Source organism: Canis aureus, chromosome 29, assembly GCF_053574225.1.
Source record: "Canis aureus isolate CA01 chromosome 29, VMU_Caureus_v.1.0, whole genome shotgun sequence".
NCBI lineage: Eukaryota > Metazoa > Chordata > Mammalia > Carnivora > Canidae > Canis > Canis aureus.
In genome coordinates this window covers 35,493,780-35,512,876 of record NC_135639.1, presented here as the reverse complement: position 1 = coordinate 35,512,876, position 19,097 = coordinate 35,493,780, and the positions used below count along the sequence as shown (strand labels likewise).

The following is a 19,097-nucleotide window of genomic DNA, read 5'->3' as shown; positions in this document are numbered from 1 at the left end:
TTAGTGCCACCTTCAGCCCGGGGCGTGATCTTGGAGACACGAGATTGAGTCCCGCGTCAGGCCCCCACCATGGAGCCTGCTTCTCCCTCTACCTGTGTCTCTGCCTATCTCTCTCTCTCTCTCTCTCTCTCTCTCTCATGAATAAATAAATAAAATCTTGAAAAAAAATCAACAAGGAAACAATGGCTCTGAATGACACATTAGGCCAGATATATAGAGAGCTTAACAGATTTAAGTCTGGAAAGTCTGGACTTAACAAATATATATAGAATATCTCATCCCAAAACAATACACATTCTGTTCAAGTGTACATAGAACATTGTTTAGGATAGACTACATATTAGGCCACAAAACAAGTCTCAATAAATTTAAGAAGACCAATCATAAAAAGCGTCTATACCAATCATAATGGTATGAAACTAGAGATCAGTTACAAGAAAAATACTGAAAAAAACAACATAAACACATGGAGGCTAAACAACATATTACCAAACAACCAATGGGTCAGTGAAGAAATCAAAGGAAATCAAAAAATACATGAAGACAGATAAAAATGGAAATACAACCATCCAAAGTCTTTGGAATGTAGCAAAAGCTGTTCTAGGAGGGAAGTTCAGTGGCACCTGGGTGGCTCAGTTGGTTAAGCATCTGACTCTTGATTTCAGCTCAGTTCATGATCTCCAGGTTGTGAGACTGTGCCCTGTGTCAGGCTCAGCACTGGCCATAGAATCTGCTTGAGATTATTTCTTCCTCTCCCTCTGGTCTCCACCCCCCCCTGCTTGCACACACATTCTTTTTTTTTTTTTTTTTTTTTTTTTTAAGATTTTATTTATGAGAGACACAGAGAGAGAAGCAGAGACATAGGCAGAGGGAGAAGCGGGCTCCCTGAAAGGAGCCTGATGTGGAACTCAATCCTGGATCCAGGGATCATGTCCTGAGCCAAAGGCAGACGCTCAACCACTGAGCCACTCAGCTGTCCCGCACACACACACTCTCAAAATTAAATGAGAAAAATCTATGGCAATACAGGATTATCTTAAGAAATAAGAAAAAAATCTCTAACCTATACTTAAAGGAACTAGGAAAAAAAGTCTAAAGTTAGCAAAAGGAAGAAAATGATAAAGATTAGAGTAGAAGTAAATGGTAACTAAAAAAAAAAAAAAAGAAAAAACATCAATGAAACCAAGAGCTAGTGGGCACTTGGGTGGCTCAGTTAGTTAAGTGTCCAACTGTTGGCTTCAGCTTAGGTCATGGTCTTGGGATCAAGTGGTTGAGGCCCTCATCAGGCTCTGTACCCTGTGCAGCCTGGTTCATATTCTCTCTCCCTTTTCCTCCACCTTTCCCCCTCCGCCTTTCTCCCCACTCACACACATGCAGTCTCTAAAATTAATAATTAAAATATTTTCAAAGAACCAGTTCTTGGGGATCCCCAGGTGGCTCAGGGTTTGGCTCCTGCCTTTGGCCCAGTGCGTGATCCTGGAGTCCCAGGATCAAGTCCCACATCGGGCTCCTTGCATGGAGCCTGCTTCTCCCTCTGCCTGTGTCTCTGCCTGCCCCCTTCTCTCTCTCTCTCTCTCTCTCTCTCTCTGTGTGTGTGTGTGTGTGTGTGTGTGTCTCTCTCATGAATAAATAAATCTTTAAAAAAAAAAAAAGAAGAACCAGTTCTTTTTTTAAGATCAGCAAAATTGATAAACCTTTAGCTAAATTCAAAAAGAAAAAAAAAGACTCAAATAATACCAGAAATGAAAGAAGAGAAATTGGGATAGACTAGAAGAAATTAATACATTTCTAGAAGCATACAATCTTCCAAAACTGAATCAGGAAAAAATAGAAAATTTGAACAGACTGGTTTCTAGTAACAAAATTGAATCAGTAATCAAAAACTCTCAACAAACAAAAGTCTAGGATCTCATTGCTTCAGAGGTGAATTCTACAAAACATTTAAAGAAGAGTTAATACCTATTCTTCTCAACTATTAGAAAAGACAGAAGCAGAAGGAAATCTTCAAAATTCATTCTACAAGGCCAGCATTACTGAAACCAGAAAGACACTACAAAAAAAAAAAAAAAAAAAAAAAACTATAGGCAAACAACCCTGATGAACAAAGATGCAAAATTCCTCAATAAAATATTAGCAAGCTCAATTCAAAGATACAAGAATTATATACAAGGTAAAAGAATCATTTACCCCAATCAAGTGGAATTTATTCCAGGGATGAAAGGGTGAGTCAGTATTGGCAAATCAGTATGTTACATCACATTAACAAGAGGAACGACAAAAACCATGCAATTTTCTCAACAGATTTAGAAAAAACATTTGATAAAATACAACATCTGTTCATGATAAAAACTCTAAACAAAGTAGGTTTAGAGGGAACATACTTCAAAATAAAAAGGGCCATATATGAAAGACCCACAGCTAACATACTCAGTGGTGAAAAACAGCTTTTCCTTTGAGAACAGGACCAAGACAAAAATGTCCATTCTTGCTGCTTTTATTCAACATAGTACTGGAAGTCTTAGCTGAGCAGATAAAAAGAAATTCTCAAACAAAAAGAAAAATCATCTAACTTGGTAAAAAGTAGTTAATCTCATTATTTGCAGATGATATGATACCACATTTTGAATACCCTAACGACTACCAAAAAACAACTGATACATGAAGTCAGTAAAGTTGCAGGATATAAAATTAAGGAAATCTGTTACACTAATAACAAAGTAGTAGAAAGAGAAATTAGGCATACAATTTCATTTATAACTACACCAAAAATAATACATCTTCTAGTATGTGTAAAGAGGGGGAAGACCTGTACTCTGAAAACGAGAAGAAATTATGGAAGAAATTGAAGATGACACAAATGTAAAGATATGCTCATGGATTGGGGGAATTAATATTGCTAAAATGTCCATACTTCTCAAAGCAGTCTGCAGATTAAATGCAATTCCTATCAAAATACAAATAACATTTTTCATAAAACTGGAACAAATAATCCTAAATTTTGTATGAAACCACAAGAGATTTGAATATTCAAAGCAGTTTTGAGAATAACAAAGCTGGAAGCACCACAATCCCTGATTTCAGGATCTACTACAAAGCTATAGTAATCAAAACAGTAAGATACTGGCACAAAAATGGACATGTAAATCAGTGGAATAGAGTGGGAAGTCCAGAAATAAACCCTTAATTATATGATCAATTAACCCATAACAAAGAGGCAAGAATATACAATCAGGATAAGACAGTCTTTTCAATAAGTGGTGCTGAGAAAACTGTACAGCTACATGCAAAAGAAAGAAACTGGACTAATTTATTACATCATACACAAAAATAAACTCAAAATGGTTTAAAGACTTAAATGTAGATCTGAAACCATAAAATTCCTTTAAAAGAAAAAATAGGCAGTAATCTCTTGGATACCCCCTTGCAACATATTTATGGATATGTCTCCTTGAACAAGGGAAATAAAATGCAAAAATAAAATATTGGGGCTACACCAAAATTAAAAGCTTTGGCACAGCAAAGGAAGCTACCAGCAAACAAAAAGGCAACCTACTGAATAAGAGAAGGTATTTGCAAATGATCTATCTGATAAGGGGTTATATAAACTATAAACTAGAATCAAATACTAATACATGCTACAACATGAATAAACCTTGAAAACATGCCAAGTGAAAAGCCAGACACAAAGGCCGCATACTGTATGCTTATTCTCTCTCTCCCTCTCTCTCTCAAATAAATAAAATCTTTAAAAAAAAAATAAACAAAAACCTCAACCATTATCATAAGAACTAAAGTTAGTTGAATTATATCCTACAAATAGAAGACTGCGTAACCAACGATATTGACCGCTAGCTGATTTCAGATATAGTCTCTTAACTCCTCTAAAAGAAAGGGATAGATGCCTGGGTGCCTCAGCGGTTGAGCGTCTGCCTTTGGCTCAGGGTGTGATCCCGGAGTCCTGGGATCAGGTCTCACATCGGGCTCCCTGCATGGAGCCCTCTGCCTGTGTCTCTGCCTCTCTCTCTCTCATGAGTAAATAAAATCTTTTTTCAAAAAAAATTAAAAAAGGAATAAAGCGTGAAAATGCCTCCAGAAAGGAGCCTTTTTTGAACTCTTCCTCTCCTGGCCTGAGTTTGAGGCCAGGAGAGGTTAGAAAACGAGGGCATTGTGCCATGAAAAGGAAAGGTAACCTTCTGGTAACACAAAATAAGTCTTTATTCCATATAATATTTCTTCAGATATATGGGGTAGCCTGAAATGTTGATCCCACCAGAGCAGCTGGCACGGCCTGGGCTGTGTAGCCATTGTCCCAGGCAGCAGTTTCCCCTTAACACCCTGTGTATAGTACATCTGTTTCTATATTCTGTGTGTGTGTTATGAAATGAAATGGCAGGAAAGAAGCGCTGCTCTTCTGGTCATCTAAGTTTCTCCCCACCATCCTTGTCATCTCTGCTGAGCACTCTTAATTGTCATTGTCTCTCTTAAAACGTGTTGATTACTTTTCAGAGATCTGTATAGCAATTTCAGGATATACCTAGCTAGGAAATAGCAAGGTTTCTTTGGTATAATTGTAAACTGTTTCTATAGAAAGAAAATGCATAATTATTATATTGTCATTTTTCTGAGTACTTACAAATCAAGTAATTCAGGCCAGAATTTCATTAGAGATTAATGTCAAACTTTATTAAATCATAAATTCCAGAAACGGACTTTTGCCTAGTTTTAAAATCTTCCCTTAACTCTACTGACACTTCTATCCTTATTAACAATTTCTGAAAAGTTATGGGTAGTGATGCCATGGTCATTTCTATAGATTCTTGTAACACCTGAGATTTCTTTGCAGAGGGGGATACATTTAGAGGGTCTTCCAGTACTCCATATTATACTCTAACTTAAATATAGAAAATGTGCTAAGAATTCTCTATAAACTGTTTGGAACAAGAAAATAGACAAGAAACCTTGGGGTAGTTGAAATGATGAAAATAGACAACAGGGAAGATCTATGTTCGTATTTATCCCTTTGTTTCCATGCTGTCTAGAATATCAGGCTTCCCATTTGAAATGGCTAGAGTATGTTTGGATTTAGATGTAACTTCTGACTTCTTTCAATGGATACTTTATCATCTGAATAGTGACCAACTATCATTTGTAAATGTGTTTCTGCTGGTCTTTGCTAGGAAATATATTTTCCCAGGAATACATTTACTAATAGATACTACCTGGATAGCTCTATTTTTTTTTTTTTTTTTTTAGAGAGAGAGAATGCGTGTGTTTGTGGGGAGGGCTGGAGAGGGAGACTCTTAAGCAGACTCTGCACCCAGCATGGAGCCCAAGGTGGAGCTTGATTTTATAACCCTGAGATCATGACCTGATCCAAAATCAAGAGTCCAACACTAACTGACTAAGCCACCCAGGTTCCCTACAAATGGCTCTACTTTTGACTTGGTTAATTTAAGAACAATTCTGCTTGCTGACCTAATATCATGTACATTAGAAGTAGAAGTAATACTTTATATCTTCAAAAGATTGAATTGCTGGTTTTTGTTTTACTATTGATAACTTTTAAGGTTTGGAAATGTAATTTTGTTTCAGAAATTAGTTCATGTTTATCATGTCTACAAACCTCATTCTGACTAATTTTCAGTTTGAGCATTCATTTGGATTGGTTTTTATATTTTAGTGATATTCATGCTTAATTAGTACTGCTAATAAAATGAGAAAAATCAAGGCACACAGAACATTGTTCTTCCAGTAAAATACTGCCACAGCACATCAGACCCTGACTGGGGCATGTTTCTCCCCAACCAGAGTCCATTACACCTGACTATTATTTGTAGGGGATCTTGTAGCCTAACTGGCCTCTGTTGAACCCTGGGGGTCCTTAGAGCCCCATTTGAAATCACTGCTCTTTTAAAAGATATTTTCAAGTTCTGAGACTTTTTTAAAAATATTCCTAATACTTTTAGAAGTAATATTATATATTTTATATGCTTTTTGTGACCTTAATTTTTTATTAAACTCATAATGTGTTGTTAACCAAATTGTCTAAAGGTATGCAGATTATCGATTTCCTAGGATTTTCCTAGTATACATGATAATACATTCTTCAAGAACATCATGTAAGTATCCAAGAATTGGGAACAGTTTTTACTCACTAGTACTAAAGGACCATAATTTGAAATGTTTTTAGAATATATTTTGAAAATATTTAAAATGATAGTGGAAGTAACACCTCTGGTTTCACTAAAATAAGGTAGAATGTTTTAATTAGTAATCTGTATTTCCTTTAGGGTTTAATGAAGAAATTCATTCGATGTTCTACACGTGTAACTGTGGGAACTATTAAAAAATTTTTAAGTTTAAAACTAAAACTTCCAAGTTCTTATGAGGTAAGTTAATAATCTCATCTTGATCATTTTGATAATTCTGATCTGAAGTAAAATTCTAACAAAAGAAGTAAATATTAACTGAGAATACATTAAATTTTTGTGGAAACTTAGGTTATTTTCATGTTAAACATTTAATTCTGAGAATATAGTATTCTCTGTATATAATCTATAATTTTTAATTTAACATCTGACTAAAACACGATACTAAAAGCATTTAGTGGTTTACAATTAGAAGAGATACTTAAATAAGTTATGTGTTCCCAAAATAAATACCACAGCTAACTGGATTTTTTTATTTTTTTTTTTACTGCCAACATGCTTTTAGCATTTTTGTTTTTGTTTTTTAGCAAGACCTTTGAGATCCATTTTTACTAGGTCCTTATAGACTTCTTTTTCAGAATGTAAAACATTGTCTTTTTATGTAAAAGGATTTTGTAAATAATGTTCCTTTAATTCTGTGCTATGCAAAAATGATACTGTTTAGCAGTAGGTAAAACCAACATAATGGCATCCGCATAAATGCAATTTACCAGTTTCCTTACAGGAGAGGTAAATTGCCCTCATGTTGATCACAGCACAGCTTGTAAGGTGTTCAATGTTTAGTGATCCTAGGAGTATAGATATAACGTAAAGAGGAGATTTGGCTACTATTTCTCACCTGCTCAAATGGCAGTCTTAACAACTTATATTAATTTCTCTTCTTCCCCTTTGGGTTTTGATAGTAGCTTCTGAAGAAACGAAAAAACCGAGACTAATTTCCTGTATAAACCAAGATATCAAAGGCAACATTAGTTCTTCATTATGTACACTAATCTTAATATGAGCAGTTTATCATAGGAGAAATAAAATAGGATTTGAACACAGGCATTGACAAATCTTAAGTCTGTATTTTGAGGAAGCCTCTGATCCTAAATTTATTTAAAAACTTCTCTCAGACAATTAATTAACCTATGAATTAAAAATTCTTACTGTGGTTTGTTCCTACAAATATCAGAACATTTCCAGAGACATCAACTTTTACCGTAGGGAAAAAATTATAGAAGTTAATCAAAACCATATGGACTTGGTAAAATAAAAGATAACAACTTAGGTAACAGTGAAAATAGAAAATGAAATTGTTTTTATGATTTGGTTTTTGTACTTAATTCTCTTCTTAAAAATTACCACATGCAGTTTTATTTCCTTACTTTTAAGTGTGACCCATTGAGTTATTTTCTAGTTTCCAAGGAACTTGTTAGAGCTTCGAGGATCTTTTCTTTATACAGTCTCACTGCTGGCACATATTATATCTCTCCATAGAAAACAACAGGGATAGGACTTTTCCTATGATTTTTAGGAAAATTCACTGGTCCTCCCCTTATTTTGCTGTCTAACGCATAAGGTGATATTTTAATGAAATATCTAACAGCTGAAGCTTTTGCAACAGCATTGCTAATTGGGCAAGATAGTTTTTTTAAATGACAACAGAAGCACTATACCTAATTAGGTGTTGCATCCTAAATCTCTTTGCTTATGAATTTATTTTGCATGCAAGATAAAAAAATAAAATTATCTACTTTGTCCTTTTAAAAATGTCTAAAAAAACATTTTGAGGTCCATGGAAGTCAAAATAAGTCATCAAAAAGCATCAGTTTAATTTAGCTAAAAATTCGTCTAATGCAATTGGAACACTACTCATTTTAGACTTAAAGTTCAAAACTCTCTAGTCTGTCTAACCAGACACAGAATTATTTAAAACCCATTCTTCTTCCCCTTCTCACACTTTAAACTCTATCATAGTTTGCCTTTAATAGCTAGAGAATTGAAATGTTTTATTTATAGGGACCTATGATAAACATTTAACTATGTTTTATTGAATTGATAAATCACCACAGTTCCTGGGGCCTTCTTAATTAAGTATTTTGGAGGGTTGTTTGGTTCCTGCAACTTTAAAGCAAAAGTGAGCTTTGGAAAGCACAGCCTTTTTTGAAGTTTGATGAAAGGTGAGAAGAGGATCTTGTAAGTATTATGTAAATTACCAACTGAGCAAAACAGGCCAGAAAGCCCTAGAAGATACAGGCTTGTGGCATGGTCCTAATTGTTCTATCAACTTAGCTGCAGGCAGTTACCAGAAATTCTCAAATGCCTTGAAGTCCCCATAAATTTTCTATTCACATTCATTCGTTTATCTTCTTTGAATACAAAATAACAAGAGGAAAGCAAGTCCTCTAATCTTGAGAAGGTGAAAGCATTCTGAGAAGTGAATCCATAAGCCAAAGGTGCTGTGAGATCTCACAGTTCCTTCTCATTCTGTAAGAGGCAATCACAGAAATATGTCTAAACCTTTAAGGTTGCAGAGACATGGAGTGAGAAAGCTTACACTGCGTTCTAAAATTATATGTATAGACTTGAGTGACAGGTATGTGGGACAAGACCAGTACTGCTTTATGTTACTTATATCTGAATTGTTAATAGTTATGAGATGGATCAAGTGCTTTAAATAAAAATATTCAGTGTTCTTTTTGAATAATGGTTAATACTTCTATTTTGTTATACCTATTTGAATCTTTTTTGAAATTTGGGGGGAAAGTATAAGAAGCTAATAAATTAAAAATTATGTTAATGGATCTGTAACTATTCTTTTTAAAGTTGGATGTGCTGTGCAATGGTGAAATTATGGGGAAGGATCACACTATGGAATTCATCTACATGACAAGATGGCGACTAAGAGGCGAAAACGTAATTTGCTTTTATATTTATCTACGTGTATAGTTATATGCCATTTTGTTACTCATATTTAACAGTATTACTTAGAAACAAACAAACAAAACTAGCTTGGGAAAGAGAAGAAACTGATTCCTTTTACTGTTTATCCCAGCTGTTCCATGATAATTGGTCCCAAGTACAAGACCAAGATCTGTGTTAAATGTGGTTTTGTTATATTTAAGGTGAGTTAAAAACCCATCTAAATATGTTCAGAACTCTACTAACCTCAAGACAGAGAAGATGGCACTTATATTTTTTTTAAACCCCTATAAAATACAGGAACTTCTAACTACATGGAATCAAGTGAGGAGACTTAAGTTTTGCCCTGATTAGTACGTTTAATGGTTGATACTACTTTTTGATTATGGCAGAGGGGACAGATAGGGTAGAATGTAGGTAAATTTTTTTTCAGGTACCTCCTTTATATGAAAGTGTAAAATTGGACCAAAGGGTAAGTGAGTTTGCAGTGGTTTTCTGACATCAGAATTAGATTGTGGCTTAGGCCCTAGATAATATGGGAGAAATGATGTAAAAGGAGAAAACCTGAGAAAATCCAAAAAACCCATATGGTATTTTGTACCATATGTCTGCTTAGGGTTAATGAGAAGGTTCAAGCATATCTTTTCAGAGTTATGTATAACATTGATAGTAAGGAAATCTGAGGGACTAGGGTTTATAAAGCTGAGTGAGGAATGTAGTAGTAATGCTACCAGAAATTCTCTTTATAATCTGATTACATGAATACACATTGAGATTGACTAGAAGGTTGTACTAGGTGACTTCCAAGGTCCTGTCGGACATTAAGATTCTATGGTGTTTATGGTACAATATGTCATACTTCTAAACTATGTGTATTTTAATCTCTCTAATAAGCTAGGTCTTACTACATTTTCTTATGAAAATATAAACTATAAAGACAAAATTAAGAAATGTAATCTCAAAGACAGGTAATACAGAATCTGAATATAATGACAGTTGCCATGTTACGGTGCTTCAAAAACATATTTCTATGGAATGTGAACATCTGTGGAATGGTTATAAAACCTCAAAACATTTTTATTGTGTTGTATTCAATGGACAGGAAAATTAGCTATGTTTTTCAGAAATGTCTTGATAGAACAACAAATGAAGCACCTAACTTCTAAAGTCAGATTTTTTTTTTCCTGAGTCCCACTTGCGTAAAGCCTTCCTTATGAGGCTGAATTCTCATGACCAGGAAGAAAAAATTATGTTGTAGTACCAGTTACCTGCTAGTCATGTGCCCTGGAAGAACATATTAGATCTCTCTAAGCCTCATTTTTTAAAAAACAAATCTAATTATCTTTGTATTTGGTAAACTACTATCTGCCTTTTTAGGACATTATTTATAGTTTTTTGAAATGGTTCTACATTACCCACACTGAATCCTTCAACCAAAATGTTTCAGGTACCAGGTGCAGATCAGAGTACAGAGGTAGTCCGTTCTCCCTTGTTCAGCCCACTTGGGGCCTTGATACTGTGATATTACATATAATATCATAATGATATTCTTTTAGCTTTCTTTGATAAGTCATTGGCATTTTAATATGTGTTAATGATTTTCAAGTGCTAGGACTAAGATTGCTGTAAGAAACCTAGTTTGTTTGTTGAAGAGATGTAAAAAGTCATCTATTGCAAGACCTCTGCTAGCACTCGCTTGTCCTTCACACAATCCCTTCTTAGAGGTCACCCACACTGCCAGTTATTTTAAAGTCAAAGCATGAAAGAGCTAATTTGTAGAAACTGTTGTTGACTATCCGTTAAGTCAGTCTTTACTTCATTCTGTTTCTGGTTACACATCTGATAGTTTAAATTCCTGTTGTTTAAGGCATATTTTTTTTATTTTTTATTTTTATTTATGATAGTCACAGAGAGAGAGAGAGAGAGAGGCAGAGACATAGGCAGAGGGAGAAGCAGGCTCCATGCACTGGGAGCCCGACGTGGGATTCGATCCCGGGTCTCCAGGATCGCGCCCTGGGCCAAAGGCAGGCGCTAAACCACTGCGCCACCCAGGGATCCCTGTTTAAGGCATATTTTAATAAAAGTTGGTTGGGAGAATGGTTCAGTACCTTACGATTTTTCATTAGGTAAAAACTAAATCAATAGAAAAATGATCACATTTTATATTTAGTACAATGGTAAGTAATATATTAGTCCATTTAATTTTTTCAGCATGACAAACCTGTTTTTCTATTTGTTCTCCTCCAAAACCATTTCCAGCTTCAGTCTTTACAATCTCAGTAGTCCCAAGATTTAGAGTTGCAGTTTTCCAGTTTCCAAGGCCAAAATCCCTAATCAGTCCAGATTAGTTTCTTTTTCTTTCATCTATTCTTAGCATATTCTACGACCTCTCGTATCAGAATACCATGATCAGAATCCAGTTATCTCTTACCATTTCCACTTCTACCACTCTGGGCCCAACTACTGTCACCATTCTCCAGAACTTCTATAAAAATCTCCTACCTAGGCTCCATGCTTCCACTCTTGCCTCTACCTGGGGCTCCCCTGTTGTCCTTGCCCAGAACAGCAGCCAAAGCAATCCTCCTGAGACAAGTTAGAACATGTTACTTCTCTGCTTTGAACTCCCCAGTGACATCTCCTATCATGTAGATAAGAACCATGGTCCTTCCAGGAACCTATAGATACAGACCCCCATAATTTTTCCCAGACACTTCTGTGATCTTACTCTTTACTCTTCTTTGGCTCACCACATTCTGGCCCCACTCACTTCTGTTTCCTCTAACACACTGGGCTTTCCCCTGCCTCCCTAAGTCACCACCAGAATCCTTTTCTTCACCCTCTTCCCTCAAAGAATTTTGCTTCTATGTCACCTTCTCAGTGAGGCCTCCAGCTTTTTTTTTCTTTTTTTATTTTTTATTTATGATAGTCACACACACACACACAGAGAGAGAGAGAGAGAGGCAGAGACACAGGCAGAGGGAGAAGCAGGCTCCATGCACTGGGAGCCCGACGTGGGATTCGATCCCGGGTCTCCAGGATCGTGCCCTGGGCCAAAGGCAGGCGCCAAACCGCTGCGCCACCCAGGGATCCCGCCTCCAGCTTTTCTTAACAACACAACCCCCACTCCCAATATGGCATTCTCCCAATCTGTTTTCATGTTTGATTGTTTTCTGTGGTATTTTTTTCATATCACCTGGCATACAATGCCACTTATTTATGTTTATTGTTTGTCCCCCAATTAAAATGTAGTCTGAGGACAGGGATTATTATTTGTTTACTCCTGAGTCTCTAGTACCTAGGGCAGTACCTAGTACAAATACGCAATAAATATTTGTTCACAGAGTAAACCAAATGAAAAATTTCTTTTATAAGATCAAAACTATGCAAGATATATCTTAAAGATCATGTCATTTATTTAAATCTCCATTTCCCATTTGTTTTTGGTTAAATTTTAAATTTTTGCTCATGTTCCAACTAATTATGAATTATTATAATAGTAATTGGTGAATTCTGATACCTAGAGTGAATGGACAAATTAGCAACAGTCATTTCTTGATCAAGCCCCTAATAGTGTACTTGTTGCAATTCCATCCCTCCCCACCTCTACTCTCCACTGCCGGCAGGATGCCAGGATGTCTGAAAAGCTCACATTACTCTGCCTTACTGCTATTGCTACCTGGCTGTGCCTTGGGCTGGGGTCAGCTGATTTCCTAAACTCATGACCACCTTGTGGTTCTTTTACTTGCTTCTAGTACGTTTTTTACATTAAACATTTTGATTTACCTATGATTGATTTGTTTACTTACATACACATGCCTACAACAAGACTAAGAGTCTAACTTATTCTAAGATTTTTTTTGCCAAAAATATTATTCAATAAGCCATACTTTATCTCAGTGTTTTGTCACCATTATTTATGCATATGTATCTATACACATGTGTACACACACAGATATGTACATGCATGTTCCTGGACATCGTTTTGATCTTCTCAGCAGATCTTATCTCCACATCATGTTATTCATTATGTATAGTTTTTATAAAAATTCAGTCACTTACCACTCACAATTTAAAGCCCCTCATAGTTGTCCATTTTATTTGGAATAAGTTTGAATAAATTTCAACTAATTTACAAGGCAGATAGGCCTTCTAGATTGCTTTAGGATATATATTAATAGGGGATCCCTGGGTGGCGCAGCGGTTTAGCGCCTGCCTTTGGCCCAGGGCGCGATCCTGGAAACCCGGGATTGAATCCCACGTTGGGCTCCCGGTGCATGGAGCCTGCTTCTCCCTCTGCCTGTGTCTCTGCCTCTCTCTCTCTCTCTCTATCATAAATAAAAATTTTTTAAAAAGGATATATATTAATATATTTTTTAAGATTTTATTTATTCATGAGAGACAGAGAGAGAGAGGCAGAGACATAGGCAGAGGGAGAAGCAGGCTCCATGCAGGAAGCCCGATGTGGGACTCGATCCCTGGAATCTGGGATCACGCCCTGAACCAAAGGCAGATGCTCAACCGCTGAGCCACCCAGGTGTCCCTAAATTAATATTTGTTAAGGCTAAGGTCATTATTCTTTTTAAAATTGTGTTGGCTAGTTTTACCTGTTTATTTTTTCAGATGAACTTGAGAATGGGATTGTGATTGGCATTGGAATAAATTTTTAGATTGATCTGTCTGGAATTGGAATCTTTGCAGTTTTTTTCATCTCTTCAGTGTGCAGGAGTGTCCTCTTTGTATGTTCTGCACTCTCCTACGTCTCTGAGTAAACCCTGTGGCTCTCTTCCCTCTTCACTCTGGATGCTGCCTCTGTACCCTGGTCTTCTGCCTCAGGCGAGGCCACTCTATATTCTGATCACCTTACCTTGTCCAATGTTTAGACTCCTAGGAGGGATCTTGGAGAAGTCAGTTTTGCCTGTTTCTCAAGAGCAGCAGCACATCTCCCTGTGCCACACAGCATCTGTGCTACTTTTCTTTATCCTGGGGCGCAGTTCCACTTCAGGCTCAGCCTGTTTTCTGTAGTCCTTGCAATTTCTGGATTCTTGTCTTCACTGTGATGCATTTTTTGAAAGGTTTTTATCTTTAGGAACCAAACCTCTGGTTAAACTTAGCTAACTCTCAGAGATTTTTCAGTTTGTAACAATATTGCCACCTGAAGATGTTATACTAGAAAGATGTTGTATCCTTTGCTTATTAATGGGAGAAAATGTACCTTAAAACCAGTGCTTCTCAAACTTTAATGTCAGTAGAAATCACCTGGGGATCTTGGTAAAATACAGATTCTGACTCAGTAGGTATGGGGGTGGGGCCTAAGACTCTGCATTTCTAACATACTCCCAGGGAATGCCAGTGCATCTAATCTTTGGACCATCTTTTGAGTAATAGGATTTTAGGAAATGTGATCCATGACCACTGGCTTACCCTGTGGCTTCCATATCTGTTAGTTGAGGGTGTAGAATTACAGAATTAGATCTCAGTGTGGAAGGTGTTTAGTTATCTAGACTAATCACAATACATGATCCTGTTTATATCCATGCAGTGTTCATCACATTTTTGAAGCATAAATAGAATGATTTGTACTGTTGTGCAACTTCCTTTTTTTCATTTGATGGTATGTCATGGTGAATAAACAAACTTGATATGTAGCTGCAGCATAATTTGATTCACACACTCCTTTGTGGAAATTTAGATTTTTTTCAAGTTTAACATTATAAATAATGCTATATTCTAATATAAAATACATCCTTTTGCACATGTGCAAGCATATTCATTGGCTAGATTCCAGATGTGGATTTACAGCAGAGTAACATGTTTTAAATATTGATAGACATTGACAAATTACCCTCTTAAAATATTTTAGCAGTGTCTAATTCTACCAGTAACATGAGAGTGCCCATTTTCTGACATCCTCACCAACCCTGCATATTATCAATTTTTTGTTTCTTCTGTGAAATTTATTTTCCTGTCTGTTGCCTTGCTGTTGTTTTTCCATTGTGATGTTTGTCTTTTTCTCACTAACTTCTAGGAGCTCTTTATGTATTCTGGGTATGAATCTTTGGTTATATATGTTATAGCTATTTACCCCCAGTTGTGTTCTGCTTCCTAGTTTTTTGAGTTTAATTTTTTACTTACTCGTTTGAGAGAGAGCATGCACAAGCAGGGGGATGGGCAGAGGGAAAGGGAAAGACAGACTTCCCACTGAGCAGGGAACCTGAAGCAGGGCCTGATCCCAGGACTCTAGGATGGTGACATGAGCACAAGACAGATGCTTAACTGATTGAGCCATCCAGGTGCCCCTCTGCTTCCTAGTTTTTACTTTATCCTTAAAATTTGAGTAATAATACTTGTCTTGAAATTTTTAATAAGAATGAAATATTATATAATAAAGAACCTAGCAGAATACCTGACATAGTAAATGTTAGTAAGTTTATGAATAACTTATATATATTATATCTTGTTATTATAATTCTCTAACTTCCTCTTATTTCTGGGAGCTTACTGTTAATATTTTTCCATTTGGCCCAAGCTTTCATCATGAGCTCATGCTCTTTCTGTTCATCTTTTTTCGGGGTAGGTTGAGTACTAACTCTCAGTACAGCCCACCCCTCTTTCCCAGATACCCCTTCTAACAAACCCCTGCTGGGACATACCTGAAATTACTGTATCACATTTGTCTTACTTTGCTTTAATCTGCATTATTAAGTAATTTTGGGCAAAGCAAACATCCTTCTTGACTGATACCAAAGAGATTAATAGGAAAAAATAATAATCACTTAGTGAAATAGCTTCTTTCACCTTAACTCTTCACTCTTAAATGCTTTTTGGGACTTGGCATTGTTTAGGACTTGCATAGTCTGCTAGACCAGAGCATGGGACTCTTCAGAGAGAAAAGGGAAGGTTGCTAAAGGTAGCAGTGCTGGGCATGTCCTATAGCATGTGATGAGCCCTGTACAGAAAGGCAAAGACTCCCTTCTGGAAAAAATTGCTAGTCTTTTGGGGAAATGGAAATTTTCTAAAATTTTACTGAAAAAGGCTATATTTGTTTTAATCATTGCTTCCTTTAATGTTCTTTCAGAGTATACCTTTTAAAAAACTACTTGCTCTTGGATGTTAGATTTATCCTGGTTAATTTACACCTATTTTCTATGTATTTTTTGCCATTTTGAAGAAACCTACAATGTTGAATTCATATATACATAATTTTAAAGTATATACTTCATTGTTTATAATCATATTACAATTAAAATAATGTTCATATTTAATAAGTATTTAGCCCAGCATTGAAAAATCAAAATTTGGGAATAATTTTCTTTAATCTGAACAGTTAAACTGCCAAAAATTAGTGGGTTTACAACTGAATCTACTCAATATTTTTAAATTTGTTCATTCATTGATTTACTCATGAAACATTTTTGAGAAGCTGCTATGTGCCATTTCTGGGCCTTAGTTATTAAGGTTATACATATGAATAAGATACAGACTCAAGGAGTTCACATTATCATGCTATTAAAAATAGATGTGGAAACTGAAAATTTAACCTGAGCAATATAAAAAACTTAATCTAAAACAGAAAATGGACCCATTACAGCTTGGAGCAAGCTGCTTAACCCTTTCAGAACTCTGAGGTCCGTAAACAGTATCACTTTCATGGATAGTAAAAGGGAGAGTTCAGCGAGATTAATCACAGTAAAGGGTGGAAGAAAGAGGGTACCCCTCTCCTGGATTGAAGAGATGAGAGTTTTCCCAAGAATTATTATCTGAAGAGGAGATGGAAAGGTTAGCCACCATTTTGATTAATATTTACAGAATATTAACAAAACTGATATTTAGATACTAAAGTTGTTTCAGGCTACATTTTACCAGTCACAAGTTAATAAAATCTTTGAAAAACAACAACAACAACAACAAATCAACAACCATAGTTTGGAGAGTGTTTACTTAAAATTATGTTGACTCATGTTTGACGTTAAGATAGTTTAATCAGTTTTAAATATGTATCCAGTTGTGGATGCCTCTTATCTGATGAGTTCATCTCCTCCGCAGTTTCGGTGTCTGAACTGCTCAGCTTCGCAAGTCTGCTCTCAGGATGGCCCTTTGTATCAGGTAAGAGGCACTCACGACTGTACATATTACTACCCTCATGATGCCTGCCAAGATGGTGACTGCTTTCATTCCAAACTCAAGTTTAAGTCATGTAACTTTGCAGAACTAATACTTGAACTACAAAACTTCATTTTTCAATTTATGTCCCCAAAGTTTCCCATTATTTGAGCTCTCTTGCATTTACCTATTTCATTTCACTGAATTATAAATGTTAAGGCCATTTATGAGTCAGAAATTTTTAATGATTACTAGTTTCAGCCCTTGAGAAATCTGCTCTATTTTGGATATCTGCTCCCTACTTAACACTTCTTTGTATAAATTTGTGTGTGTGTGTGTGTGTGTGTTTTAAATCAGTCACCCACAAGTGAAAGATAAAATACCAGATTAGAGTAAGCTCAATGACAGCAACAACCCAGTGGCACCCTGAGTCTGCTTACTAGACCCCGCCCTGTCCTTTACTTGGGTCGCTCTTTGAATACAGAAACAGTAGTGGACTACATTTTAATTGGGATGATAAATTGTAGTGATGCTTCTGCCTTTAACTATAACTCATACATACATGGTTTTTTGCTTTCACTCTTGGCACTGATGTCTGTTTCCTTAGAAATAAAGATGTTCATAAACTCTGATCTAAAGTATTAGAGAACTGGAGTAAGACCAGGTTTTTAAAAATCCTCACAAATTCCCTTTTCTTTCTTCAACACTTCATAATGGATTATGGTTTTTTCAGAGTTGAACTTAAAATTAATAAGGATGTACCTTTAGCCAAAATTCAGCTAGAAATTTTCAAGGAAAAAGCTACCACTTTTTTATTTCAAGAAAATATTATGTACATAGCTTTATACTATTTTTTAATTTTTAAATTTAAAATGTTTTTAGACTCCATGAAATGAAAAACTTTCTAGGAAACTACCAGTGGACTAAATTTATCCATGAAGAAAGAAAATTTAAATGACTAAGTCATGAAAGAAAATATTAAAGAAATATTTTCTCAAAAAATTATTTTTCTCAGAGGATACATAAATTATTTTATGGTAATGCTGTCTCAAATTTTCAAGCAATAGATTTTCCCATTCTAAATTGTTTTAAATTATTGAAAAAGGTGGAATTCTTCCAAGCTTATTTTACAAAAGTAACATAATCATGATACCAAAAACTGATAGAGAACCCCCAACTAGAAAACAAGTTTCAAACTCATTTTTTATACAAAGATGATGAATAATATACCAAAATCATATACTAAAAGAATAAACCAAGACCAAATAATATTTTTATCAGAAATACAAGAATGGCTTAATATTGGGGGGACGGAAATAATATATATAGTAGAAACATTCTATACACACACACACACAGATATTTCAAAACCATTAGTAGATACTGAAAAGGCATTTGATAAAATTCATTATTAAGTCCCAATTTTCCCTACCAACTTCTTGTGAAAATTTTCCAAAAAACAAGTAAATTGAAATAGTACAAAGGAATATCCTTTACTTTTACTTAGAATTTTACCAATTAACATTCTGCTACATTTTCTCCCCCTTTGTTCCTTCTCTTCCCTTCTCCTCATCTTATTAATCTCTTTATAATTCTGTCTGTTGTTTCTTTGTGAAACCGTTTGAAAGTAAATTGCAAGTATCATGACAGTTGACCACTAATTATTTCAACATATATTTCCTAAGATCAAAGACTTCCTCATAAATAACCAAAATACCACTTCACACACAAGAAATTTAAATAGTATGTAAAATATTATAAAGATGTCACTTCTCCCCATAATTAGATTATGGAGTTTGATATAGGTTTCAAGCACACTTTTAGCAGATTCTTACTGAACTGAACAGAATCAGTCATTCTAAAGTTCACCAGGAAGTATAAACC

General features: G+C 35.4%; 1 protein-coding gene across 5 annotated transcripts in view; it reads left to right on the top strand.

Annotated features, from left to right (window-relative positions):
• PCGF5 (polycomb group ring finger 5) overlaps positions 1–19,097 on the top strand; it is a 121,322-nt gene that overhangs the window by 92,458 nt on the left and 9,767 nt on the right. For 3 of the 5 annotated variants that reach the window (XM_077878425.1, XM_077878424.1, XM_077878423.1), the window contains 3 exons: positions 6,291–6,389; positions 9,018–9,107; positions 17,157–17,216. In XM_077878425.1, the coding sequence (XP_077734551.1) occupies positions 6,291–6,389; positions 9,018–9,107; positions 17,157–17,216 (249 nt within the window). Of the gene's footprint in view, positions 1–6,290; positions 6,390–9,017; positions 9,108–9,246; positions 9,317–17,156; positions 17,217–19,097 lie in introns of all 5 variants that reach the window. The other 2 variants (XR_013368235.1, XM_077878426.1) reach the window with 2 other exon arrangements.